We start from the raw sequence: 26,918 nt of genomic DNA, 5'->3' as shown, positions 1-26,918 counted from the left end.
TAGATGGGGAAAGGGATGCATGGTAGTGACTAACGTCTGATGTTGCAGACCTCCACCCGTCCGCACGGATATGCAGCCGCGGGCCGAACATGGCATATTGTTCAGTAACACATGGGACAAATATACCTTGTTCGTCTGGAAAGTGTTCCAGAAAAGTTTGTTCAGAATTGTTCTACTGATTAGTAGCAGTAGTTCTTTTGATCAAGTATACATCATCACCGTCGCCACTCATTGCAGCATCGCATGTTGACGAGATGCATAAGTTGTGGCTATTGGATGAATGCCTGATCGGGCCAGGGGCGGTTCGCGCCGTTGCTCTAGTTATTACTGAGCCAGGACATCGGATCAGAGTAAGCTTTTTAGAAGTTTTGTCAACTGCGTCAGTTAGTGGTTGCTTGGCTCCAAAAGTACAAACGCAATTATGGCCTTTTTATGGTTGTTTCTGGACGCTGAATCACAGACAGAATAGAGGAGTTATACTGCAAGGGTAGTAGGTCGCTACAGCATCGAGCAGGTATCCGATTGAGATTCGACGAGATTTGTACAGAGGGCATGGTGCAAGAAACCAAGACAAATTGCTAGGTCTAGTCTAGAACTAGTCTTGTTTTCCTACAGGACACAGTAACAACCAGACGGTATATAAGTTGCCCCCGTTACTAAAACAACCCCACACTCCGGTACCTAGTTAAGCACCCGAAGTAGCCCATCTCAAGCAGGCGCCTGGCCAGGCAGGTAGTCAATCCAACCATCCACCTGCTCGCTCACCATAGGCTTGACGGAGCACTCGTTCGCGACCGGGAATGTCTGGGTTGTCAGACCCTGGCACCTCGGGCCAAAGCACTTGTTGTCCATGGCGTGCTGCAGGCTGTCGTCCTTCCAGCCGAAGAGGTAGTCTCCATGCTGGCCGAATCCGGTGCTATAAGGAGCGTCAGTTTTTTTTTTTTTTCTCTTTCCGTCGTGTCATTGGATGGAAGCAAAAGGTGTACTCAATTGTCGCCGTTACTAAGCACAAAAGGTTGGGAGCCATCCTCGGGCCATTGAGATGCGTCGTTAAATTGAGTCGTATCCCAGACAATCTCGTAGTGAACCTAGTCAATTTTAGGGACAGTAAGCACTGCTTTTGCGACTATTCTCTCCCTTTGGCATCTCGACCAAAAACACAAATACTCACCTGCGGGATCTTGACCGGGTGCGACTCGGGGCATTGGCCATCCACAAGAGCAAAAGAAGCCGGCCCGTCCACGGGGTGAGCAACGTGGTCTTTGTGATTGGGGCTGTCGAGGTTCTTTCCATCCCAGCAGCTACAAAGAAACTGTTTGTTAGCCAAATTTTCATCCGGATAAACAGCTGAGTTCATTACCCAAAAAAAAGAAAAAAAAAAGACTCACATGGGGAAAATGACACTGGACCTAATACCACCCAGGCAGGGCTTAGAAGGCAGACCCTCGGTGTCTCGGACCGGGTCGAAGCAGGGCGAGTAGATGTTTCCAGCAAAGTTGGGTCCGTCGTAGCAGCGGAAACAGCTCTGCATGTTTTTGCCCTCGCCTTTGGACTCGCGGCTGTTGGTGTCTCCCGACAGCATACGGAAGCCCTTGTAACACGGAGTGGAATGAATCGAGTCAGAAGTTTTTACCCCCCTTTTTCATCACAGCAGATAAAAAAAACTCACCGGCTTAAAGGCGGTCACGGTGTTGGGGCCCGGAGCCGTATAGTAGACGGTGATGCCTCCGTTGGCGTCCCCGATGACCTCGTTGGCTATCTGTGGCACGCGGTGGTAGCTGCCATTGCGGGCCTTGAAGTACAAGTTCGCGGTCCAGTAGTTTGAAAAGTCCTGGTCGAACGTGCAGGTCGTGCAGCTGGCGATGCCAGAGATGTCCTCGTACGGCATGGATGCGTTGAATGCGTTCTGTTTGTGTAATACACGGTCGTTAATATCTTTGTGGGCCGCTTTTCTTCTGTCTTTTTCTTGTACCTGTGTATAAGAATACTTACACCTCCGACGACCTGATGCAGATGCGGCGATGGGACCTGGCCCGGGTCAACGAGAGGATCGATGCGGTCAATAACAACCTCGGAGCATCCAAAGCGTAGCATGGTGAAGCTAAAGGCCTGACCGCGCACGGCGGTGGCAAGACTGAGAGCACCCAGCCAAAGCATTGTGTCAGTTCTGTCGGTGTCTGTAGGGTTGTTTCTGGATGGCGTAGCCGAATGCAATGTTACGAGCTGCAGCCCTCACAAAAGCGAGCAACAAAACAGCCCGGAAAAGTCTATATTTATGGCTCCAGCCATACACAGGACTTGGCATATGTTGGGGCCATCATGACGACTACTGGAACAAGTCTAATAACAAAAGACAACCCGATTCGTCGTCCGCCCCTACCAGCGGGATAAAAGAGCAACTGCCGGTGTCAACGGCATGCACATCTTGAATCGGGACAATTGACGCTCTTGGCTGGCCTATCACAAGAGTCCAAGGGCCTTCCCGAACAGGGGAAAGCATATTCTCCCGGATATGAACATACAGCCGCAAAGTTGACGGAACCATGCGATCGAAAACCACGCGGCTGTGCAATCGGAGCCTAGATAAATTTGCGTAATAGACACGGATAAATGTCATTTTCATTGAATCGATTGCTCCTGGCCAAATTTCTTATCAGGCATATGACGATGTGTCGTATTTGTTGCTTGGTAATCTCTCCTGTCTGGAGAATAGGGGAGTTTACCAGAGACCAAACTTTCTTTTTTTCCCATCAAGGGGAGCTTGAAGTTGCTCTCATAGAAGGAGAATTTGAACTGGGACTAGAACTAGTCTAGTCTGTTTCTATCAATCGGTGTGATTGTTCTGGTGGTAGAAATTTGGGAAGCCTTGATGAGACTGAGTAGGTACCTAGGTAGGTAGGTAGGTAGGTAGGTAGGTAGGTAGGTAGGGAACCAGCTAAGAATCTGTGGATGACGACTCTGCAGGCTTGCTCTCTTCGGGTCCACGCCAGTGGCCTGATGGTGGGACAGAACAGGCAGCGCATAGAAACTTCACCCGCCGCCTTGGAAACTACCATGAACAGCTTCATATTAGGAAGTTATAGTTTTGCACACCTGAAAAAAATGCCATTCGTGCTATTTTTTAATAGAGCTTTGGAAGGCTTGAACAGGGTACCTGGTTGTTTACTCAGCGTATCTCAACAGCCAACGCGTGCATCTGCCGAGTCTGTTTGTTTCCCGAGCTACGCAACGCGTTTTGTCAAGTCACGTCCCTCTGAAAGTTCGCCACACTAGCCCGTTTGTCACTGTTTTGAAAGAGGCTGGATTCCGGGGTTTTGTGGCTTCTCTTGTACACTTTATTTATGCGCTGCACTGCACATCCTCGCGGCAGAACTTTTACATGTATTGAATGGACTAGAGACCCGTCAAACAGGCAACTGAATCAACGAAGCACCTGTACCATACAAATACGGAATCAATATACTCCTTACTTTGTTGATTGACCGGGATAGGCTGAAATACCCTACAGTGGCAGCTTCGCTATATCGGAAGGCGTCAGCGGAGCGAGAGTGGCGTGGTGAGTAGGTGCCTACAAAGACCCACTCCTTCCGAATAATCAATCTAACAGTAGGCATAGCCCATCTAGCAACCTCAACCGACTGCATATCTAGGTGAGTTAGGGCTGATAGGTTGCCCGGAATGGACGGCTATAGAGTGTCACACAAAATTGCTTCCTCTTTCAACTCGAGAATATCTGCTTTTTTTGTCTCTCTCACTTCTTGCTCACCCTTCCGTCATCCCATTCTAATCATGCTATAAATATACCTAGGCATGGATACCCAAATCAGCGAGACCTTGTGGCGCAACCTGCCCGGGGAGCTCCAGGGCATGATCGCGACGTAGGTCGTCGAGGAAGAACATGGCGAGGACAAGACGGTGGCAGGCTACGCCACAGTCAGCAAAGCATGGCAGGTGATCGTCGAGCGGATAACCATGAGAGAGCTCAGGTTTTCCAAAGACGAACTGATCACGTTTGAGCAGCTCTTCTTGGACGTCCGTCGCCGTCGATACATTCGGTACATTGGTCTTGAGTTCCTGTTCATAGACTCAGTCGAGTCCGTGGACAATAGTGTCTGGACCGCCAGCATTTGCGACAGAAACCTGGCCCGTCTGCATCGGGAGCTGAACAGGCAAACAACAAACGCCGAGGACAATGCCGCATGGAACACAAAGCGAATCAACTATGAGGTCACTAATATGATATACTGGTTCATAAGCTTGACTAGTCGCTGGGAAAGATCCGAGGTCTCCCACGACGGCATCTGCCTCGAGCTGATTGCCGAGACCAAGAGCTACTGCCAAGAGCTGGCATGCCGATTCGTGGAGTACGACGGAGATGTCCTGGACAACAGTTACCTCAACACCATAGACGAAGATTACCGCGCATTTTTATACAGGAGTGCCTCAAGGGACTTTGACAGGCAGGCAGAATGGGACCACACCTGGCAGGTTGACTTGGATGCTCTCGGGCTGCCTTGCAACACATTCGAGTCACTGACGGCCGATTTTATCTCTGGGATCTCGCTCAACTATGACAACGTCCGGTACATCAGCCCCTACGTGGTCAACAAGCTGGCCAAACAACTCTCCTCCATCGAATACATCGACTGGCAGTACAAAGCCCGCTTCTGCTCGACGGAGAAGCACGACAAGCTCATCGACGACCACATCGCCGCCGTCGCGCAGCTGCCCGCCACTATCAGGAGCCTCTGCCTCCGCCAGGTCGGACTCGGCCAGTTCTGGGGAGCCCAGGGCAACCAGCAGACTTACGAGTCGCACAAGCGAGGGGATCTGGCGGCCGCCCTGGCAGCGCTGGCGGCGAGGCAGCTTGAGAAGCTGACCGTTACGTGCGTCATCGACGCGCTGGACTTTTTCAAAATGGCAGGCCCCAATACCATGTGGCCGATGCTCAAGCACTTGGCCCTGACCACGTCGTGCTTGGACGACAAGGAGCCCACGTCCTTTGAGTCGCCGCGCGCGCATCAGATCCAGCGGGTCATCCACAAGGCTGGAGAAGCGGCTCTGCGGATGCCCCAGCTCGATTTCTTCTCGCTGACCAACGGGAACCCCGACGGCGGCGTCGACGTCTTCTTCAGCTTTCAGGTGCACGAGTACGAGCCCCACGAATTCGAACCGTCCTTTGCCATGGTCAAGGTCTTTGCAGATCAGCGCAACGAGCATGCCACCAACGACGTCCTGACCAGGCTTTCACTGAAGAAGTGGCACGAGGTCGCCGCCTCGAGGTCCCTGGACCTTACCATGAAGGTGGGGTTTGGGGGCGACACCGAGCAGCACTGGCATTGGTCCTTGATGGGTGGGATGGCGGGCGTGGATCGGCTACAGTATCCGGTGGTGCGGCAAAGGGGGTGATGCAGTGCTGGAGGGACCTGCACGGGAGTCGGATGCATGCACTGTAGCGGAGACGACATGATTGCGCTATACCAAGCTAAGAAAAGGCACCTTCATACGGCGCCTCGAATACGAGCTTGAGACCCTGACCGCGCTTTGCGAGGATGCGGAGGGTGGCCGCTGGAGGTTATGGACATGAGTTTCCCGAACCCTGTTCAGTATATTTTTTTTAGCGTTCTGTATGGGTTCTTTTTTTTGTAATACTCACAGCGAGTGATATGCATAATCCTGGTCGAAATATGAAGGTCACCCTTTTGCCTCTGTAGATGTTGGGCCACTGATGCTTGGCTCCTGGTTCGTAAGGGATTGACACCGCTCTATGAGTTTAGGGTTGCTGGACGAACCATCAAAGTCCAAAGCCACATTCGGCTACTGTGCGAGTTGCCACCATTCACAAAGTGTTCCAAGAACAGCAAAAAGTGCCCAACCAGTAAGCCACGGCCACTGGCTGCCACCGTATGATCACGGCCACTAGTGATCTTCATTTGGTTGTTCATCTTGACCAAAACAGTCTGAGGAGCTTGTCCTATCAAGACTCCGACTATCGGTCAGATTGAAGCAAAAGAAATATGAATTACTAGTAAAACATCAATCCTTTTCCTTTGCAGAACATGACCTTACATGCTGCAGTACGCAATAAAAAGACACTTGTCCATAATTCAAGGGTCCTCCCCAGAGAAAGCAAGTATCTTGGGTACCCAGACATGGCATGAAAAGAAAACAAAAAAAAAAAAACAATCAAGAAGACCGTATCGGAATCAGCCGAGGAGAGATGTCGTTGTGGTGTAACTAGCCCGAGACATGTTTAAGCAACTGCAACATGCTTTGTGATGTCTCTGGATTCCCGCTTGTCTCTAGGTACTCCTGTGGCCCACCGACCCGGAAGATGGCGTAAGGCCGAATTGGGGTCAGAAACCTCATGTTTTGCACTACAAGAATTGTTTTGTGTGTTTGGGTGACACAAAAAGCTCCTGTGATCGTGCCAAAGTTGGGCGCCAAGCAAATTGAATCTTGTAGGTTACAGAGGCTGTGAGTGCCACGCTGGGTGTCCAGTGCAGGAAGAAACCATAGAAAAAGACGCTGCACGCTGCAAGGGACATGGCTGCAGCATGGCATTTGAGCCAAGGCGCACTTTGTGCGAGACCGAAAGCGTAGTTTGACGGGTTGGTCACACTTTACCGGTGGTTTGGGACTTTGGCCAACACAGCCGGGGGTTCTCGGGCTCGAAAATCTATTTCCAAAATCAGACGGGGCAATGTGCAATATCTTGGTCATTTGAAGAGAGAGAGAAAAAAAAACATCAGACACATGCTCCTTTTAGAGCGCAAGGAAACTTCGGCCGGCCAATGCACGGGTAAGTGCAGGCGCCAAGTTGTTTGCTTGCTACCTGACGTTTCTCCGGCCAATATCACACTGCACCCTTGCCGCAGCTTTGCCTTCGAGGGTTGTTTGTGCATGACCAGGTTGCTACCAAGTGGACGACTGCAAACTTTGAATTGAGAAATGTCGACCGAGTTCTTGGCAGCCAAGTAACGCTATCGGGCGACTCCGAGCCCCGGCGAGGGGAAGCTTCAAGGGGTAAGCTTGGCCCGTACTTGAACATCAGAGTAGGAGAGCAAAGCGGTCGTCAAAAGTGCCACAGGCAGACAAATAGACAAGATGCGCCCATGTATTTGCTTTCCTTGGGTCCTCATGCTGGGCGGCTTGGGAGGGGCAGGGTCGAAGAGATTCTCAAAGGTGCGGCATGTCATCCGATGCTTGTTAGCAGGGCAGGGCACCCTGGCTGACCTCCGTGCAGATCCGTAGTATTGTCATCCGTTGACAGGACGTGTGGTGGCATCTGGGAACCGAGCCCTAACGAGGCTGTAAAGTTGACCAAAAACCGCCACGGATTTTGTTCGGGTTAGAGATTCTGTGTGTACTGTACAAGCAACACAAGCCAGATAACTCCGCTCTCGGCCGGTTGTCTATTGCCCAAGTAACCATGGGGCTGGATAGTATGCTCTCTTTTGTAGCCCTGACAATAACAATGGTTACTTAAACTTCATGGTCGTGTCTCGATAAGTGGAACACTCGCAAATTACCCACCTAGACACACGGTAACCAAGTTAGGCTAGTACTTCGTCTAGGCCACTGAGACAGACGCAGCCACGCACCTCGGACTAAACAGGCTTGCCAGCTTCGGGATTGCCTGCATAAAAAAAAAGTGCATGCAGGCGAGCTGTCATCACGGAACAGGTGATCAAGCCACAGAATAGCTTACCATGGGCTGGGTGCCTTTTTTGTCAGATTTATCGAGCATATCGGCTACTCCTTGTTAAACGAGCGGCAGCAAATGCTTCCGCGTCCAAGTGAACTAAACAAACCCTGGGCGTCGAGAAGGAGAGGGTGAAAAAACAACGGGCGGGAATGGAGACGAGCCGAACCCCGGACTCCATTTTGACCCTTGACCTTGATGTTTTTTTTTTCCCCCTCCCTCTCTCAGACCGCATCCTCTTGTTGAACTGTTCTGCACCGTCGCGTCGTGTGCCGTGCCACGGCGTCGAGGGAGAAGAAAGTGGGTTACTGAGCTGATTGGGGGCTACTTCGTACTATGTGAAAGAAGGGTCTGTCTGCCCCCACACGGTTGGTCGCTACTGTTTCTGCCGGTGCATGACGGAGGAGACCATGGGCAAGAGCGACTGAAAAGGCTGAGGACGGGGTGGATTACAAATTTGGAAGGAGCACAAGGTGTACTATGCGACTGGCTCCTGAGTGTTATTATCTCCAACGCCTTGAGAGAGGGGCAGCGAGTGCCCTTGGTTACTCTTTGCATTTCGTAGTGGTATGGGACCCCACCCCACTTCCCTGAACAGCAACCAGCCCACTCTCGCTACATCTAGAGTTACCTACCTACCTACCTAGATACCTAGCCTAGAGCCCTAGACGCTCGAGACCCAGAACCTCAACAATCGCAGTAGCGAACCACCGATTGTTCCGATGGGTGAATTTTGTCCAATATTCCTTGGGCAAAAAAAATCCCCATCAACTTGGTGTCCACATAATGCTTGTAGGTGTACCTTGCCTACCTCCGTCCCTCCGTCCCTAGGTGTTTACCCGTACCTACCTACCTTACCTAGCTTGCCTTATTTTCTCTTTTTCGTAGGCAGATTTAAACACCTTCCTCATGCGACTTTCTTTCACCCAGGCCTGACGCGTTGATGTTCAACTGCCGCTATTCCTTTTCGCAAACTCAGGGTCCTCCCTCGGTCGCTCCCGGTAGCTAGCTAGGGCCTTGGCCACCCTTGTTCACCATCCAAAACCTTGTAGGTTGTATTTACCTAGTGAGTCCCCTAGATTTTAGTGGCGGGTAAGGGTTGGTTGGATTTGGCGCATTCGGTTGACAGTCCCGCTGTGGTATCCATAGATGCTCTCGCCAAGGTACCGAGTACCAGGTTGGACGCCGGTGTCACAGCATCACTTTGCTATGCCTTGTTGGCTCTTGTTGCCATTCTTTCCCCTCTGATAGCCCTGCGCTATTGTTGCGAAGATATGTTAGTGCTAGAGAGCAACCTTGGATGAGTTTCTTGTCCCTCAACGGTCCCCGGCCTGATAGTCGAAAAATACCAAGAGCTCCGATTCGGGCTGACATGGAGTGGAGGTAACAAGACGGGGTCGTAACAGCCCGCTGAGGTACATAGTACATGTACTAGTACATATTACATCAAAGTGGGTAACTAACTACCTTCAGCCCAATGTGTCTTGACAACAACAGGTACCTACCTTACCCTTGACCTGTTTACAGCCTCGTCCCTTGTTTTTCTTTTTCTTCTTTTTTCTTCAGTTTCTCCTAGTATGTCCAGTTTACCTGTTTTCCCTGCCGTCTCTTCATTTTGTCTTTCTTTTCTTGATCCCGTTTGTCCCAGATACGAACAGGGGTCGTCAGCCGCCCCTGCTCACTCCACCCTCCTGTCAAATGCAGATCAAGAGCCAAGCCGCTGCGGCGACCGTCACACCTTTTTTTTTTTTTTTTTTTTTTTTCTCCACCCCAATGAACCGCAGACCTCATTTCATCGCCTCCGCCTGGTCTCCTCGACCCATAAAGCCCAAGTTGCCTGATCAGCGTTCCAGGATCTCTTGCCCCGTTGGCCCCACGGCGGATCTTTAAGGACGACGATAGAGTGAGGAGAAGTCAGCAAGCAAGAGCATGCTGTTTTCCAGACTCGGTATCCAAGGTATCCAGCATTAGAATAGGTATGGTACCGTTCCTATTCAAGCTCATTTCTAGGTTTTTACCATATTTTACAGTAAGCATTAATATATGCAACCCCGCAAATGGCCAGAAATATGGAGCCAAGAGGACGGAGCGAGACAGAGAGCCTCTTGTTAACCCTTAATACAACCATTGATCTTGACAGCTCCCTCCCTATTTGACTTGCCCATCGTGGCAACCTAGGTACTTACCTACTTGGAAGAAGCCACGCCGGGCTGCCTCCCCGCGAAACCCGGCTTCCCTTCTGAGATAATACTTCTGATATTGCGTCCTGTTTTCCTTCGTCTGACGGCTCAGGTCTCATCTGCCATAAGTGCACGTCAACCTTTGAAACTCGACTTAGCCTCGTCGTTATACATCGAGACTTTTTCCCTATTTGAAAAGTCTATAACAACTTGTGAGACGACTGCCGACGATGGACTTTTCTCATAATGGTGGTGAATCATCATCCTTCGCTCATGCACAGGTAGCCAAACCCCCTCTCTCATTCTGTTTCGACCCATCCCGAGTGGCCCCTTCATTCTCTTTGGCAGGCAGTGTTTTTGTTCCACCGGAATCTTGATCAGTCATTCTCAAGTCCTACTACCTAGGGCTTACGTTTTGTCAGGAAAATGCTAATGCCAGGGTGCTGCCTTCACCTTTTGGGATCACCAGCCTTCCCCGGAAGCCCATTTTGACTTTTTTGAATGGCATGGACACTTCCAGTCATGCGTGCGGTATTTCCTCGACCATGCGCAGCACTCTGAGCATGTCAAGGTGGTAGCTGCCTTTATCAACATAACGTTACCGTTCCAGAACGTCAACAAGCCCATCATGTCATCAAGGTCTGGCATCTCTCCGACCGGGCAGCAACAGTTCCCGGGCAAGCCGGGACCCGGAATAGGGTCTTCGAGAGGGGAGGTTGACTTCAGTTTCGGCGGATTCAGAGGCACCTCGATGCCCTTCCATTCGCCTCAGCAGCATCTACCGCAACACCAAGATCGGACCGGAACACCATCTCCGGCCATGCCATACTGCACGCTGACGCCCTACATCCGTCGACTGGTGGCGATGGGCCTGGACTCCGAAGGCATGCTGCATGGATTTTTTGGTGACGACTGGAAATTAGGGGTCGGCCCCTTTCACGAAGTGGAGAGGCGCAACTACTTGTTTGCCTCGAAGAGCGCCAATTGGTTGCGCGTCAAGGCGAGCTACGACATGGACGGCGGTCAGTACATCCCGTACATCAAGCCACTTCAAAATGCTACCGAGGCAGAGATCAAGTCCGCCGACAACAGCTGGAGTGAGTGGCTGCTCATGCAGGATTGGATGGTTGGTCCCAGGGCCCCTACCGACATGGAAGATATTGGATTTGGCGGTCAGCCGCAGCAGAGGCGCCAAAGCCACCACCACCATGGCCAGCAGCGCGACGAGGGGGGTGCGAGGGTCCATATCAAGCGTGAAGAGGAATGAGAACGCACTTGGGAAATCCCACACACGCGTGCTCACCGTTTGAGTTTTTTTTTCTCCCCCTAGAATAATGCTTCTCTCTTATTTGTGGTAATTTGGGATGGTTATGACTGGGCATGACGGACCGGAAAACTTGGGCATACGAGGAGACTTGGCTGGTAGATTTTGCTACAAAGCTTTTCCCCTTTTTCGTTTTCCTTTTTTTTTTTTTTTTTTTTGTCTCTACCTCTCTCTCTCTCTCTCCGTCTCTCTTTCTCTCGTCAGATCTCAACAAGTACCCGAACGCCACCCTTGGCTGCATTATCGCTATCCTGCCCGCCCGTCGGAGAAATCGCCAGGTTACAGATCGTATCTCAACGATTCCTGATTTTATCCGCGGTGGCTTGATGATCGGGCCTGAAATAGTGGCCCGATTCTATGGACAGGGGAGTTCAAGCCGCTTGCGCAAAAAGGCGCAAGACTGCATGGGACGACGTCAGAGCTTCTCGAAGGAGGTGAGAGCTGGCGATCAGGGTTTTTGGGGCTTGCTGGGGTTGCTTTTTCGGCGGGCTCGGGCTTAACAAGAATGCCCGAAGATGGCTGAGCTGGTATTTACTTCTGTGATCCTTCGGGGTTGAAGCTGGCCCCAGCCGTAGCGAAGTACTGCCAGGTATAGCTACATATTAGAAACAAACAAGGAATGCAATGTTACCCTAACCCTAAAAATACACACACAGCGATTAAGCAGCAGGTGAAGTGTAAGTGTCAGGGATGGTCAAAAGTCTATTTGTGGCGTGACGTAGCCTTGAATTGTGGGGAGCAAGCTGACCCCAACCCTCGAGCTCGGTAACCTTAGCAATTAAGTCGCGTGGGATAAGGGCGCGTCTCGCTGTTGAGCTTTAAACCCCAACCTAGATGAACTAGTGTGCACAACTTCAATTTACTCGAGCGATCAATACAAAAATGATATTTAAGAGTCGATTAAACTACTCGGCAAACTATTAATATTGAACCTCGAAAAAAAAAACGACGAAATCTTGCGACCGATGCGCCGTGGCCGCCCGTAAGGAGGCGAGATGGCGGAATCGCAGGGTGTTGGAGAGGAGCCTCGGACCGGCGAGGGGACCGAGTCTCTACGGAACTGGCAGGACTTCATAGAACGGTGTCTGATAACGCGCCTCGACAACGAGACATTTGAGAGATTCGCTCCGATACACCATGCCAAGTACCCGTTGTCACCTCGCGTCCTCGCCGAGCTCTTCCTGCGACCGCAGAAGAACAACCACGATGTTCTCGATCCCCGAATCCCGCAATACATGCAAATACTCCTCGCGCACCACTACATCGATGCGCTATCCATTCTGCTGGCCATGTACAAATACTCAACATCGCACAAGCAGATCCAAGACGTCACTGGAGCCGGCGAAAACGACCAGTCGGGCGAACAGCAGCAGCAGCCCCTGAGATGGGGCAACTCGTACGCCACCGAGGAGCACATATTCTACCGCCTCACGCGGTCCGTGTCGCACGGCACCGGCATCCACGACTCGTGGGACGCGCTGCGTATCGCGAGGATCATGGCCAAGTGGATGGAGCTCTTCACGGCGACGGCGGGCGCCTTTGCGGCCGACATGGTCAACCAGCAGATGCAGACGGCCGAGGAGCGAGACCGCGTGGAGAGGGAGCGCAGGAAGCAGCTGCCCCGCGTCGACGAGATGGAGTCGGCGCGCGCAGGCTTCGTCATGCTGCTCCTGGGGGTGTGCGAGAGCAAGCCCGTCCTCGGCGCGCTGGGGAAGCCGTACGCAAAGACGGCCCGCAAGGAGCTGTCGGACGCGCTGGGCAACTTTGTCCCAACGATCATGCAGAGCGCCGAGCAGATCTCGCAGCGGCTTGTGCAGTTCCGCACCGAGACCCTGGCTGGGTTCGAGCCTGTTGACAAGGCCAAGGCGGCTGCCAACGCTGATATGGATGATTTCCTCGACTCGACTATGGGTCTTGACAGCTTGGTAGTTCCAGAGATACCAATCAGCAACACGCGGGCCGGCTTGTATATTTATCTGAACTCGCTTGTGAGTCAAGGAAACCGAATATTCTTGTGTTTGGTTTGGTTTGAGTGCTAACATAGTATCAGCTGGTTGGACGTCCACTAATGGATGATGCGGCCATATTCAACTACTTGCATAACCGCTATCAGGGCGACTTGCAGCAAACTGCAGTAGACCTCATCCTGGTTTCTTTTGATGTCGTTGCAAATGCAGCTTCCGTCATACAATCTCCCAAGGCCGCGCACGTATTAAGATCATATCTCACAAACAAGGTCCCTCTTCTACTGGCCTCTTTGGCTGCCTCGGGGTCGGGGCTTTACCCTTTCAATGCGGCAGCTTGCGTGGAGCATGCAACGCGCCAAGTCAGCTCGGCTACGTTTCCAAACATGTCTGACTACATCTCGAGTCGCAGCGGCAACACGCTCACCGAGGGAACTCGCGAGGACTTTTTATTCGCCTGCTGCCTCCACGGACTTATCCCAGAGACTCAGATTGAGCCGATTCTCAACGAGACGTGCTACAACTCGCTGCCGACCGAGGGTCGTCTTGTAAAAGAAGCCTTGGTGCAAGAGTGTCTTGCCGATCCGGAAAGAACAGTGCAGCTGGTGAAAGACATCGAAAAGTGCAACGGAAACGTGGGTGCTATCTGTGTAGCACTGACCGAGGTATGAATCATAAGCAAATCCTTACTACATACATGTTGAAGTTTACCTCGATACTAACGCAATCGCCTGGCAACACCCTCAGGTTCTTGGACAACTTTGTACAATGAGAGAAACAATGACACTCAAGACACTGTGCGGCCAGTTGGCGCGCGACCCAATGTATCTTGATGTGTTGCTTTTGTTCAACAAGCTATCAGCGATTGTATATCCACTTTGCGACCTATTAGACAATTGGAAGCATGACGAAGACCAGGGCGAGGCGCAGCCATTTTATGAAGAGTTTGGCTCGATGTTGCTCCTGCTTCTTGCGCTGGTCAACCGCTACAACCTTACTGCTGCGGATATGGGCGCTCGATCGCCCGACTCGTTCGTCGCCAAACTCATTGGAAAGGGTCGACTCTTTCGACCGCTCGATGAGCTTTCCCCGGAGGAGAATGGACATCTTGACAAATGGATCCACGGTCTCTTTGACAGTGACGCCGGTGGCCTCGGCGATGAGCTCATGTCATCCTGTCCACCACAGGAGTTCTATCTCTTGATCCCAACGCTGTTTTACAACATCGTGCTTGCGGTCAGCACGGGGTCGCTTTCTGAGGATAGTCTCAGATGCGGTGTTGAATGTGAGTGCATGAATCCCTTGCAGGAGACCCGCATGCAGCTGTGCCATGGTTGCTCTGATCAGACCTCTGCTGACAATTTGACATCATATAGATCTTGTTGATACATTTCTACTCCCATCCCTCGTGCCAGCCGTGACATACTTGTCAAATCACCTGTGGCTTGATAATCACCCGCCTGAACAAAAAGCAATTCTCAAAATACTTCAGCTCATCCTTCAACCCAGCTCAATATCATCCGAGGCATCCTCAGTACTTTCTTCTGTTTTGAGTATAGTAGCAAAACCGCTTGATCAAGCGCTGCGTGCCTACCAACGCCGAGACCCTCGCAATCAGGAGATTGAGCCGCTACTCCGCATCCTTAAGGAGCATGTACCCCTATCTCGCCGAACCGGTGCTGCCGAGAACAGCGAGCTGGAGGCATGGAGTAGCACTCCAAACGGCGGTCTCTCCCAGGCCGTTCGCAGCACCATCAGAGGCTTCATCGCCTGGGGTCTGCAGCCAGCAGGGACGGAATCTACGCCCACTGCTTACACGCACCGTCAGCTGTTGGCCGCCACTCGCATCCTGGGCGCAAAACAAACCGTCCGCCTCATTCTTGACGAATTGAAGGAGCAGGTCCAGGCCGGCAACCAGAGCGTCGCGTACGACGTCTGCTGCGCTATAATCTGCGCTCCCAACGTGGCAACCGACGATGTCGACCCGTCATCGCAGGTGAATCTGCTCGACGCCACCGCGCAGGCACACGGCCCGCAGCAGCGTCCCATGTCGCTGCGGCAGGCGCTCAGAGCCGCCGCCGAGGACTGGAAGAGGATCCACAAGGACGACCCAGTTGCTTTCGAGATTGTCGTCCGTCTGCACCGCCGCGTCGAGGCCCAGCTGGCTGTTTCCGTGTCGGCAGCAGCTGCTGCAGCGGCCGAGGCAGTGCTACAGGGCGACGGCGGAAACATGCTAGATGATGCAATGGCTGCGGCGGGCGTCGTCGATGGAGATGCTGCCGCGGCCATGGCCCTCGACGCGGCCACTGTCGGCCTCGACATGGGTGGCGGTGGTGCGGGCGACCTTGGGCTGGGTGGCTCAACGGCAAACTCGGTCGGAGGTCTGGACCTCAACGACCAAGACGTCTTTGGGGGACTGGGGCCGCTGAACGGATGGGACGATATGGACCTGGCCTAGTTGACCAGCTTGACAACTTGGCCGTCACATTGATGATGTTTGACTGGGTTGGATGGCCCATGGAAACAATAATGAAAGAAGACATGCGAAAAGACTGGAAGACCACAGGCAAGTCAGCGGTGTTGTTGTATGCTGACTGCATCTTGAGGTGACCCCTTATAGTGTGGGGGGACCTTTCCAGCGAGATTTGTGACACGTCTTTATGCGCGACCAAGGTTTTATCACAGCGGTCACCTTTAGGTATATCGATACGGAGACGGAGTTAAGGATATGTATACCCACCCTTGAGCTGAAACAGGATTGCCACGAAAATTATTAATAAAGCGTTTTCCAAGCCGCTGGGAATGAGAAACTAAGACGCATTCTACTTGGCGAAAAAAAAACCCAAAAAACCCCGATGTAGGTGCATGAACAAAAGCAATGGTATCAATGTTCGAACTAGTTCTAGGTCCAGTCCCAGCTGGGGTAGGTATTCATTGCAGACTTCGGTCCATAGTGACGTGCGTACGATGTGGAAACCAAAAGAGAAAGGGTAACAGGGGTGGAGAGTGTGGAAGAGAAAAAAGAAAGAAAAAAGATGGCGAAAAGTCGCAAAAACAAAACTCGCTTCATTTAATTCAGCTCTTTCAGACCGACATAGCAGCAAGTCGGCCCGGTGGTGATGGTATCGTGCGCGGCATACGAGCTCAGGTGCTCGGGCAGCTTCTGGAACTCAAAACTCCAGACCAACAGGGCGATGACGATGCGCATCTCGAGGTACGCCAGCCTCTTGCCGAAGCAGCTCCTGGGACCCAAGCCAAACGCCAAAATGGGCCCGGACTGCACGTCATACTCGTCCTCGCCCGTCTCGGGGTTCCGGGTCAGCCACCTCTCGACCCGGAACGACCCCACGTCCTCGGGGTCCCAGCTGCCGCCCCACGATTTCGTCCTCGAGGTCTCGGACCGCACCGAGTCGTCGATGGGTATGCCCGGCGCGTGGAACGTGGGCCCCATCGACGGCATGAAGACAAACGTCCCCTTGGGCACGAGATGGCCGAGCACGTAGGCGTCCCGCTTGGCTTCGCGCCCCGTCATGAGCACCGGCCCGCGCACGCGCAGAGCCTCCTCGAGGAAGGCGTCCAGGTACGGGATCGGCGTCGATGTGATCTCGCGAGCGGTGGGTAGGCGGTTCGAGGCGGCGGCGTCTGAGTAGGCGGCACGGAGGACGGCGCGGAGCTTGGTCTGCACTTCGGGGTGGTCGGCGAGGAGCTTGACCTGCCCTGTTTGTTGTGGTGGTGGTGGTAGTGCGTGGGTTAGTGCTTTGTTCAGGGTCGAGTTTTGGACTCACAAAATAGGGAGGGGGGGTGTGTGGTTGTGACATGTCGACATGACTTACATGAAATGGCAGTCGCGCTAGTCTCGTGCCCAGCAACAATGTAACCCCAGCCCTCGTCGCGGATGGAAGGGGTGAAAAAGTTTGGCTCCCTGCCGGCCTTGCGGGCAGACTCCATCTCGCGCCTGAGGAGGTGTTCGAGGGCCGAGGCGGTGGTGGACTCGCCCGCCTCGATGCGCTTGAGGGCCCTGCGGATCTCTGTAAAGACGATCTCCTCCTTCTTGGCCAGGTTGCGACGCAGGCGGGGCCTGGTCAGGTAGTTGAAGGCGTGGGCCAGCCTGGGGACGGGCGACACGAACTGGGTGCCGAGGTAGACGCCCAGCTCGTGGACGACGACGGCCTGCTCCGTGTCGGGGGCGCGGGAGAAGTCGACGGAGCCGTCGCGCTTCTCGTCGATCCTGACGTCGGGCGAGTCGAGGTGGCGGATCTGGCGCGAGACGGAGCACGAGTCCTCGTCGTAGGCAAAGGCGGCCGCGTTGATCATGTCGAGCGCCGCCTCGATGATGTCCGGGCGGGCGTTGAAGGGCTTGCCTTTGGCCAGCTGCGTCTTCTTGGACCACATCCTGAGGAGGAGCTGGACCTTGCTGTGGATCTCTGGGGCTGACACGTCGGCGAGGAACCTCGGGCTCCTTTTTGATTGGTGTCAGCCACAAAAAAAGGGAGATTCTTGGGACGAGAATTACATGGAATGATATACATAAAAAAAAATAAAATAAAAAAAATAACTTACATGAGGTCCTTGACAAGGGCCTTGTTCGCCTTGAAAATGGGGCTCTGAGAGGTCTGGGAGATGTGATGATATTTACCAGTGCCCTGGAACACGATGCTGTCCCGCATTCCGCGGTCAAAGTCCTTGGTGCGACGCATCAAGATGTCCTGGGCCTCCTGGAAGTCGGTCAAGACGCAAGACGGCCGGCTGAAGGGCGTCTCCCAGATCTGAACCAGGGCCGAGCCCAGCTTCACGTTCTGCTCCGGGAACCACGGCTTGCTCCTGCCCTGGTTCTCCTTGACGAATTCGAGAAAAGACGGCAGGCTGCCCATGATGGACCTGGTGTGCTCGGGGCTGTATGGGATGCCCGGGATGGGCTTGGGCATCAGCCATCGGTACACGAGGTAGAGCAGTCCCGAGCCGACGAGGATGGTCAAGATGGGAAGTCGATCCACGACGGGTGCCGCCACTGCAATGGGCAGGGCCATTCTGGAGTGTGTGACATTGTCACTCATTGTTGTTGTTGTCGTTGCTTTCCTTCTTTGATCAATGTATTGCAACAAAAAGAAAGACAAAGTTGATAGTTAAATAAATAAAATACAAAAAGGCTAGATATTCTATGTCTTTAGTAGCCTTACACGCTACTTTATATCATCGACGTTGTGGATCAGTAAGCGCGGAGTCCTCCTGACGCTCGCCGGCGACATCTAGGTAGTCCGTTGGAGTAAAATACGAGGCCGTTGTAGGTATCCCTGCACCGTGGATGACCTCACGAGGTCTTGCATGTTACAGAGTAGTGACCCGCGGGGACCCGAAATCAGCGTCACCGCCTGGCAAAGCAAAAATAAATAAAAAAATATGTCTCATTCGGTAGACTGTGGTTCGTTGGATGGGCTCAGCTACGTATCCACGCAAATGCGCCCGACTCCCTGTAAACTTTTCTGGTTCCACCTAATCTTTTTTTTAACCCTCTATCTCTTCTAGTCCCCGTGGGCCCGGTGCCGCTACCGTCAACCATATCGCAGGGGAAAACACGGAGATAAGGACCCTTTCAAGTCAAAACATCGGGGCCAATGATAGCTGGCATCTTGCTGGAGACAAGAACGGGTCGGAACTACTCCGTAGTCGCCGGGGCTCATGGGAAGGCTACAGGCTGGGGCGCTGACTGAGCTTTTCTCACTGCTAAGTAGTCAGTCGCATAAGTACATAAGATCTTACACGATGCATCTGCCTATTGGTTTTTGTAAATGAAGAATCCATGACATCTTTTGGTCTGTTTTGCAAACATGTTTTAGGCCTGGTTTTCTTCACGCGTAGTTGATGCAGTGTAGTATTGAGGCAAGCAGGCAAGCAGGCCTCATTTGAGCCTCTTATAATCTCGGCAAATCGAGACCAAGCAAAATCCTGCATGTAACGCTGATCGCCTTGAAGAGGGATGGATCGGTCGGCTGTTTGTGTTGCATGCAAGCTTTCCAGGGCTACGGTAAGGGCCGTAGAAATTGTTCCGGGCGAGCGGCCCCATGTGAAGTTTTGTCTCCGTCTCCGTTCCTGTGGAAAAATTATATACCACGTACAAAATTCTAGAACTAGGCTAGACTAGTCTACGTAGTAGATAGTACGCCAGTACCGAAACGTCGATGTCGATGGCTGTGTTAATTATGCGCTTTTTGTTCTGGTCCATTGCAGGCATGGGTAGCCCAGTTTTCAGTCGATTCGTGGTCAGCTGTAACAGTAGCTTGTTAGTGTTTTAGTCGGTTGGAAACAAGCTGTAGGCCTGCAGAACAAACTTGCACAAAAAGACCATTGATAATATGCTTTATAGGAAACCAACTACCTTGGCTAGAAACCAGGTACAGACTATAGCATGTATAGGGTGGTAGGTAAGGTGCTTAGATAGTGTTAAACAGTACCTAGGTACCTTAGGTACCTTAATCTGACTTGGTTCATTCTTAATCCAGGGATTGACTATACAGTATGGATTTGGTGTTAACACCCTACCCTGCATGATTCATCTCAAGCTGTACCTGCCATCCATTGGTGACCGCCAAATTTTCCCAACCGGCAGTTGAGCTCGATGCAATCGCAACCAAATTGGATCAATACAAGCAAGACGTGCGCGCGTTAACAACAGGCAACCCCCGAAGAATTTGATTTCATTTGTCCATACAGAGACAACGCCCTCGCTCGCCGGAACGACCATGCCGAGGTTGTGAGCTACTGCTCTGGGAAGCATCATGCCAGTATGGAGGTCCCGGCTCCAACTATCGCGCTGCATGGTTCTCAGTGTCCCTTTTGCAAGATCTTGCCGGACGCTGCCTCGCCTAGTCCGACAATATGCCCGACCTTCATACGCCGAAGTGGATGCCGCGCCAACGGCCCCTCCTGCCGACCTGGGCACTTCCGGTGATCCTCGGCCTCCAACACCAGAACCCGAATCCAAACCCGAACCAGAGCCCCCTCGCCCAAGTTCGAAAAACCACCGCGAAAACAAGTCTTCCATGACCTCATTTGCCTCGCGCCTCTTGAGCGCTCCCGTGCGCCCCCATCCACCTGATTTGTCGGCCGTCGTCACGCCGATTCTACCTTCGCCTGTCATGACGGACCTCAAACTGAACAGGCACAGGCACATCAAGGGTCTTGGAAACCAGCTGCGTATACAGAGAATTCGGGACGAGAGGAATCTACCGGACCCCGACTGGCGCGAGCTTCTCAAGGACCTGTCCGCCATGACCCCGGAACGCCATACCTGGGGCACCGTTGTCGTCGAGGCGTCAATGGAGACTTCTAAAAGGTTAATGTCGTCCGATGATTTTGGGGTCCGGACCATCATGGCCAAGAGTGGTTGCGCCATTGCAACCGATGTGCGTCCCGCCGAGACCGAAGGAGGACATGAAACTATGACCATCACAATCCATGGCCCACCCTCTAGATTGCGGTCCGCCATCGATCTGATCCTAATCACGGTTGGGAAGGCTTCCCTCAAAACAAAGTCTACGGCCGTCGTGGCTGCTGGTTCGCATCAGCGCCGGGTCAAGGATTCAAAGGCCAGCCAGTGTTACCACGCCCCGTTCGACGTGGAGGAAGTCACCCGTCACTACGGCCCAGATCTCAAACCTAGCAGCATAAAACCCAATGATCCTTTGGTAGTAGAAGACATCCCATGCCCCAGCAAGTGGACATGCGACAATCTCGATGCCTATATAGAACGCATCACCAACCCGGTGCTCGAAAAACAAGCGAAGAGGCATTTTTCGCGCCGAGGACTTGGCCGCTCCCACAGTCATGCTGTCTCAGATATACTCGAGAAGATCCTTAGCGATCCGGAAGCCATGCCATTCGTCACGGTCACTTCATTCCATAGGGCACTGCGTTTTGTTACTCGCTTCCAACCGGCTTTCAGCAACTGCTGCATACGATTCTTGTGGCTCGCAGCCCGGAACCCCAAAGGTCTGGTAACAACCGAGACATTCAATATTCTGCTGAAGACCCATGCTCGGCTCAAAGATCTCGGCTCATTCCATCTCTTGATTCGTATCATGCATAGCTTCGACTGCATGCCCAACATGAGAACCTGGTTGATGACCCTGCGTTTATTCGAAAGCGCCGAAATCAGGCGTTATATTCTCCACACCCTGGACCAAAAAGGAATGCTCGATTCCCCAGTAATCGTTCGACAAATAGCAGCCATCATGTTATCTCATGACACCCAGCTCGCGTTGGAACAGGGCTTGAATTTGGACCAGATACTCGCCAGGCACGATGAGCTGTATGGCGGACGGGAAATCTGGCTTACGCGCAAGGGTGGCTTAGATGTCATCGACGCCCTCTGCCGCCACGGTCACTCTAAGGACGCCTTGAAGGTGGCTGAACTTATGGCCGCTCCTGGACGCCCGCCCTGTGCAAGACCCGACTTCCTGACGCTAAACAGGCTACTTACCCACGCCTCCACTCACAGGCTGACCAACTTTGCAATTGACGTACTTGCGGTCCACACTGCAAAATACTCGGTCGAACCAGATGACCTCTCTTACAAGCTACTCTTTGATCTATTCTGGAAGGCAAAAATGCCACTCACTGTTGCAACCGTGTGGCACTGTGCCGTCTTGAACCGCAAAGTTTCCAAGCTGGAGCCATGGGGGCGCATGGCTTACGCATTGCACGTATTGAGAAAACTTGTTTCCAAGCCGCCCGACTCTACAACTGAGAGTGACCAGTTACAAATGTTGACGGCTGCGGCTGGGCGGTTACGCTCTCTGATCAGTCCATTTGTTGCCTCCCTGACATGGTACAAGATACGTGAACCAGTCGAGCCAGAGTTGGGCAAAAAGACTACGAACCAGAACCCATGTTATGTAGAGACAGCCGACCTGATCAAGCCTGGGTTTTATGATGATCACCGTGCCGCCTCCATACGAGAATCAGAGTCCCGCCTGGCTGCTAGGCATGCGGGTTACGTTCCCGGACCCCCGCTCTATCGTCTTTTACGCCTTGCGAGCAGGAACGACAACACCGTCATCTCTCTTCTCGATATATACGCCAAAGGTGACAAGGTCCACGACACTCCCATCTCGGAATCTGACGACGAAAATCCCACAATGTCATCTCCCCGGATGGCGTTGCGGAAAAGAATGCCAGAGCAGTCTCTACGTCAGAAATTCAAGATCCGGCTCAAACCCTGTGGAAAACGCATTGCACCAGAACCGCACAAGTCACATTTGCTCTATAGTGAGATCGAAATGGAAGCGGACTATTCCCCTCTCTACTGGGCTTTAGAAAATGATGTCGATAAGGTTTTGGAAGCTCAAGGTGCACACTCGTCGGAGCAACCTGCCGATGCGGCTCTGGAAAAACGAGGTGCACACCCGTCAGAGCAATCTGAATCTCGTCCCGATCGACAGCTGGGATTTGTTTCCAACCCGAGAGCGAAAAGGATCCGTTATATTCCTGTTTGTAACCCGAGGCCAAAGGGGCTTCCTGATAGACGGGTATCATCGAAGATTCGTACCAAAACGAGACCAAAGAAGAATCTTTCAGGCCCTGTTAAGAAACCGAAACCAAAAAAGAACCGCTCCGTCCCTGTTGACAAACCGGAGCCGGAATCAAAACCAAAACTGGGACCAAAACCGGGACCGAAACCAAAAAAGATTCATTCTGTCCCTGTTGACAAATAGGAACCAAAAAAAATGGTTCGTTTTGCCGCTTTACACATACCGATGTCAAAAAAAAAATGTTTGTCGTCTCTATCGCACAAAACAGATACCCGAAAGAGAACCTCGTGTCCTTGTTTCCTACCTGTGACCACAGATGGTTCATTTCGTTCTTGTAACATAGATTTCACTGTACATATCACACCATTAACCTGTAACTACACAGTATAAGCCTAAGGGAAAGACCAGTATGAGACAGCATCTCCAGCATAGAGGAGCGCAAAATAGCTGTCGCATGGTGGCTTGTACGGATAATACGCAAAGGACGGAAATAGAAAAAAAAATCTAGATTCTTGATTGACCTGGATTGCTGTGTCCGGGATCCAAGAACATATCATAATTTTGGCTTGGCATGCATCAACCTTGGCGCAGCATGGTGTCGCCAGTATATGCGAGAAAGAAAAAAGCGACCAATGTTGCAGGGCGTTGCGTTGTATTGTATTTTCCTACGACTTTGATGAAGTGAAGCTAGACGGGGCAGAAACAAAAAACAGTAAAGAGAGAGACAGAAAATAAAAAACAAAGGATATATTTCCGGATACCAAATCATAAAACCGTCATAACCATCGATTGAGAGGGTTGAGAAATAGACCGAGTCATTAGAGCACAGACACCGGGAGGTGAGAGGTCAAAGGTGTAGGGGACAGGAGAGGTGGCGGGACGGCGGCTGTCAAAAACAACGTTTCAAGAACATCATTTTTTTGCTGTCTTGAGCAATCAAATGTTCAGACCTTGATATCCTCGTCCTTTTTCACAGCAGCGTCAATGTTCTCTGCCTTGGCCTCGGCCTCCTCGCTAGCATCTTTGGTCCCTTTGTCAGCCTTGCCGTCTGTTGTGCCCTCCTTTTTATTTGTCTGGTCCTCTGTCGTTCCGTCATCTTCGGACGAGCCCGTCTTGGCAACCTGACTGTCAAGGTCCTGTTTTTCCGACTCAAACATGGCATTATCGTCCGCATCGGTGAGGACTTCAGTGCCGTCGCCGAGGAATATGACGCGTCCCTTGTACCCGCCAATTCCAAAAGTCTTGCCCTTGCTCTGGTCCATGTCGACGTCGTAACCGCTGTCGCTGTCGTCAAAGTTGTGGTGGACACCAGGCCCTCGAAACTCGGCTATACGGAGGCAGGCAAGAGTAGAGCTAATCATCAGTAATCTGCTATGTTTCGGGGGGTTTCCACAATGAAGGGGTATCAAAGCGATGGCTGTTGTTGTCCGTGGACCAAACAAAACGATGGCTGGTGGAGGAAAGCTGATGACGGCGTCCAATGTTTAGGATGATGATTCCGTACCGTATTCTGGGGGAGCGCAGGGGCCGTCGCCGTTCGCAACCCTCCTTGCGATCTCCTCGTACCACTCCTCCTTGGTGCGGCCACGCAGGAAACCGATGATTATCATCGTCATGTTGTCGCAGCCGACGCCACCAGTCTCCGAGTTGGAGGCCAGGCAGTTGTCCATCATGTTTTCGCAAATCTTCTCCAAAGCTTGCTTGGCTGCAATTCCTCGCCTGACAAACTCAACGACTGCTTGTGAGGATTGGCAATCCCAGATACCTGTTCAGGTACGTACACGTTAGAAACATAACCGCCAGGTTTGGGGCATGGATAGTCGCAGAGCCTGTTTGAAGTTTACGGCGCCTGGGTGACTTGACGACGAAGATAGACCTTACCATCACATGCAATGACCAAGAACTCATCATCATCACCCATGTCGTGGACCACAACATCGGGGTAGGCAGTCACTATTTGCTGCTCAGGCGCAAGCTCGGCGCTCTTCTTGAATTCGAAATCGCCAATAGCACGCGACAGAGCCAGGTTTCCGTTCACTCGGCCAAAGTCAACGAAACCGCCAGCGGCGGTGATTCTTGCTTTCTCGCCTGTTGAGATGTCATGACCAAGTCAGTCCAAAATGGATAGATACGAATTGACAAGGCGTCAAATGCGATTTGCCTTCTGCTTTCAAGCCAGCTCCCACTGAGCTAGTGGGGAGTACAGGCACAAAAGCTTTATACAAGGAGACGAGTGAAAGTGACGCACCCTCGTTTTGTGGCTTGTGATCGAATGATAGGGGCTTCGCACGTCCCTTAACGCCCAAGACACTCCTCGAGTCACCGGCATTGGCCTGGAGCTCAGGGTTAGCGATACGAGTCGAAGGTCAATAGCTTGGCTCGGTGGTTACAGCAGAGGGGGACACAAACAATGTAAATCTTGTCGTCGGTCAATAGGCCAACGCAAGCTGTGCAACCTGACACTTCGTCTTCATACTTCGGGTCTGGAGACGAGTCAAGTTTCTATGTCAGCAAGCGCCCCTCGGCGGTCCCGCAAGCAGAATCATATTCATCCTCCCGGTCGGCCTCGGAAGGTTGGCATCATGTCATGGCTCGTACCGTTGAGGATTGCACGATCGGTGGCGAGAAATCCGTCTTTGAGGGCCTGCTCGTAGTTCCCAGACTTGAAAGTGTCCTGGTTCTGGACAATCTTGTGTATATTGTCGCCTGAGAAAAGAGCTACTTTGTCGCCTCCATGGCCGTCAAACACTCCGAAAAAGGCAAGCTTGCCCTTGTGTTGTTTTGCGGCCTCGGCATCATTGGCAAGCAGGTCAAGCACGGTCGTGTGCGCGTCTTCCATGCTGATTCGCCAGCCCTGCATGGCCGACACTCCGTAGAGAAACCGATCATCTTCGCCGCGAGCCGATGCCTGTTTGGACGAGGGAGTTAGCGATTGCTGTGGCTCAACTAGGTCGTAGGCCCACCCTTCATCGCGGGGGCGACGAGAGGGGGAGCAGGGGCATGATCGACAGCGGCAGACTCGGTTGTGTTGTTCTCAAGATCGCAATCACGTGCGACGACAGCGCAAAGGCCGTCGCGATGCGAACAGTCAATGGGGAGGAGAGGGGTCGTTCATGGCAGTGCACGAGCGTAGTGTTCTCAAGGTGGTGACATTGAAGACGCGGGCGGGGGCATGTGGCAGGTCGCGTCATGGAACGAACCAGCGCATAAAGGAGAAAAAAAAAGCAGCGGACGGACCTTTTCGACAACCGGCTCCGAAAGGGTTTGACCCATCCTTACGGTTGACTCCTGAGGCTTTTTGTAGCACGGAGGCTACGGGGGAAAAGAAGAAGAAAATGGAGAGCAGGGTCGTCGCCGAGCGCAGGGGGATGCTGTTGAGTGGTTTTTGTTGTCTCGTTTGGCAAAAGCGGGTGGTGATGTAGGCGTTTTGTGTTGCCTGGTGACGCCGAGGCAAAATTTTGTCCCCCGCGGTGCGTTACTGCAATGAGGGCAATGACGTTTGACAAAACTGAGGCTTCGTCTCAGGGTAGGTAGGCAAGTCGGTTTTGGACTGACTGGAGCACCCCAAGGCAAGGGAAGGTATCGGTTCCCAAGGAGGCCGTGCGTAAAGTTTTTGGTGATCCCAAGGTGGTGGTGGCTTTTGGCTTTTTTTACCTCAGAGGCGGGAAGCGACACTACACTAGGCGGCGGCTTTCAGGATGGATCAAGTTGTGATGTGGTGCTTGCTGGCCTCTCAGGTGGTCTCAGTCAATCCAAACCCGCAACAAATGCACCCACTAATTACTGGGCTGGCCTAGGCTGTTTGCTTGTGCGTAGTGTCAGGCAAGAACACGGGGTCTAGTCTGGTCCAATCTTGCAAAAAGGCGCAGCAGCTGTGAAGGCGGGGTTTTTTGGGGGGTCGCTCAGCTGTGGACCAGCGAGGGAGGGTTCGCTGACGCCTTGGCTGGTCGGGTCGTGCTGCACGAAACTGTGGCTCGAGCGTCTGGCAGTTTATGGTTGCTTTGCCATCAGATCTCAACGTGGCCCCTCTTTTGTTTTCCAAGATGTGGGGAATGACGAGCATGAGAAACCGATGACAGGGTGATTAATTACTAAGAAGGCGGGAAAATCATAGTTGGATCTACCGTGGTAATTTACAGATAAGGTACCCCTATTCGAACCGACAGAATCACAAATCTCAAAGCTTTTTCTCTTAACTCCAAAGGTTGCGGTGGGTCG

The 26,918-nt window shown here is 52.4% G+C and overlaps 7 protein-coding genes across 7 annotated transcripts; 4 read left to right on the top strand and 3 right to left on the bottom strand.

Annotated features, from left to right (window-relative positions):
• Window positions 1-436: 436 nt before the first annotated feature.
• On the bottom strand, window positions 437-2,904 carry MGG_01357 (uncharacterized protein). The gene is made up of 5 exons (XM_003714238.1): window positions 1,993-2,904; window positions 1,670-1,906; window positions 1,389-1,591; window positions 1,172-1,301; window positions 437-1,088 (listed from the first exon to the last, which is right to left on the bottom strand). Exons 1-5 carry the CDS (start codon window positions 2,155-2,157, stop codon window positions 987-989), a joined length of 837 nt encoding a protein of 278 aa, XP_003714286.1. The 5' UTR covers window positions 2,158-2,904; the 3' UTR covers window positions 437-986.
• A 711-nt stretch (window positions 2,905-3,615) lies between these two features.
• On the top strand, window positions 3,616-5,876 carry MGG_01356 (uncharacterized protein). Its single transcript, XM_003714237.1, has 2 exons — window positions 3,616-3,650; window positions 3,809-5,876. The coding sequence occupies exon 2, from the start codon at window positions 3,973-3,975 to the stop codon at window positions 5,407-5,409; it is 1,437 nt and encodes a 478-aa protein (XP_003714285.1). The 5' UTR covers window positions 3,616-3,650; window positions 3,809-3,972; the 3' UTR covers window positions 5,410-5,876.
• A 3,582-nt stretch (window positions 5,877-9,458) lies between these two features.
• On the top strand, window positions 9,459-11,878 carry MGG_01355 (uncharacterized protein). Its single transcript, XM_003714236.1, has 3 exons — window positions 9,459-9,734; window positions 9,846-10,166; window positions 10,355-11,878. Exons 2-3 carry the CDS (start codon window positions 10,116-10,118, stop codon window positions 11,150-11,152), a joined length of 849 nt encoding a protein of 282 aa, XP_003714284.1. The 5' UTR covers window positions 9,459-9,734; window positions 9,846-10,115; the 3' UTR covers window positions 11,153-11,878.
• Window positions 11,879-12,006: 128 nt separating this feature from the next.
• MGG_01354 (uncharacterized protein) lies at window positions 12,007-15,969 on the top strand. The gene is made up of 4 exons (XM_003714235.1): window positions 12,007-13,197; window positions 13,260-13,838; window positions 13,921-14,458; window positions 14,550-15,969. The coding sequence occupies exons 1-4, from the start codon at window positions 12,205-12,207 to the stop codon at window positions 15,629-15,631; spliced, it is 3,192 nt and encodes a 1,063-aa protein (XP_003714283.1). The 5' UTR covers window positions 12,007-12,204; the 3' UTR covers window positions 15,632-15,969.
• MGG_01353 (cytochrome P450 monooxygenase) lies at window positions 14,001-18,420 on the bottom strand. Its single transcript, XM_003714234.1, has 3 exons — window positions 17,734-18,420; window positions 17,007-17,632; window positions 14,001-16,890 (listed from the first exon to the last, which is right to left on the bottom strand). Exons 1-3 carry the CDS (start codon window positions 18,225-18,227, stop codon window positions 16,244-16,246), a joined length of 1,767 nt encoding a protein of 588 aa, XP_003714282.1. The 5' UTR covers window positions 18,228-18,420; the 3' UTR covers window positions 14,001-16,243.
• Window positions 18,421-19,787: 1,367 nt separating this feature from the next.
• MGG_01352 (uncharacterized protein) lies at window positions 19,788-23,223 on the top strand. The gene has a single exon (XM_003714233.1). The coding sequence runs from the start codon at window positions 19,947-19,949 to the stop codon at window positions 22,881-22,883; it is 2,937 nt and encodes a 978-aa protein (XP_003714281.1). The 5' UTR covers window positions 19,788-19,946; the 3' UTR covers window positions 22,884-23,223.
• Window positions 23,222-26,585, bottom strand: MGG_01351 (protein phosphatase 2C Ptc2). Its single transcript, XM_003714232.1, has 7 exons — window positions 25,938-26,585; window positions 25,299-25,608; window positions 25,110-25,183; window positions 24,949-25,033; window positions 24,582-24,788; window positions 24,205-24,465; window positions 23,222-24,027 (listed from the first exon to the last, which is right to left on the bottom strand). Exons 1-7 carry the CDS (start codon window positions 25,971-25,973, stop codon window positions 23,645-23,647), a joined length of 1,356 nt encoding a protein of 451 aa, XP_003714280.1. The 5' UTR covers window positions 25,974-26,585; the 3' UTR covers window positions 23,222-23,644.
• Between the last annotated feature and the right edge of the window lie 333 nt (window positions 26,586-26,918).

This window comes from Pyricularia oryzae, chromosome 2, assembly GCF_000002495.2.
Source record: "Pyricularia oryzae 70-15 chromosome 2, whole genome shotgun sequence".
NCBI classification, from domain to species: domain Eukaryota; kingdom Fungi; phylum Ascomycota; class Sordariomycetes; order Magnaporthales; family Pyriculariaceae; genus Pyricularia; species Pyricularia oryzae.
The sequence above is the reverse complement of the archived record's forward strand: the minus strand, read 5'-3'. Positions and strand labels throughout refer to the sequence as shown.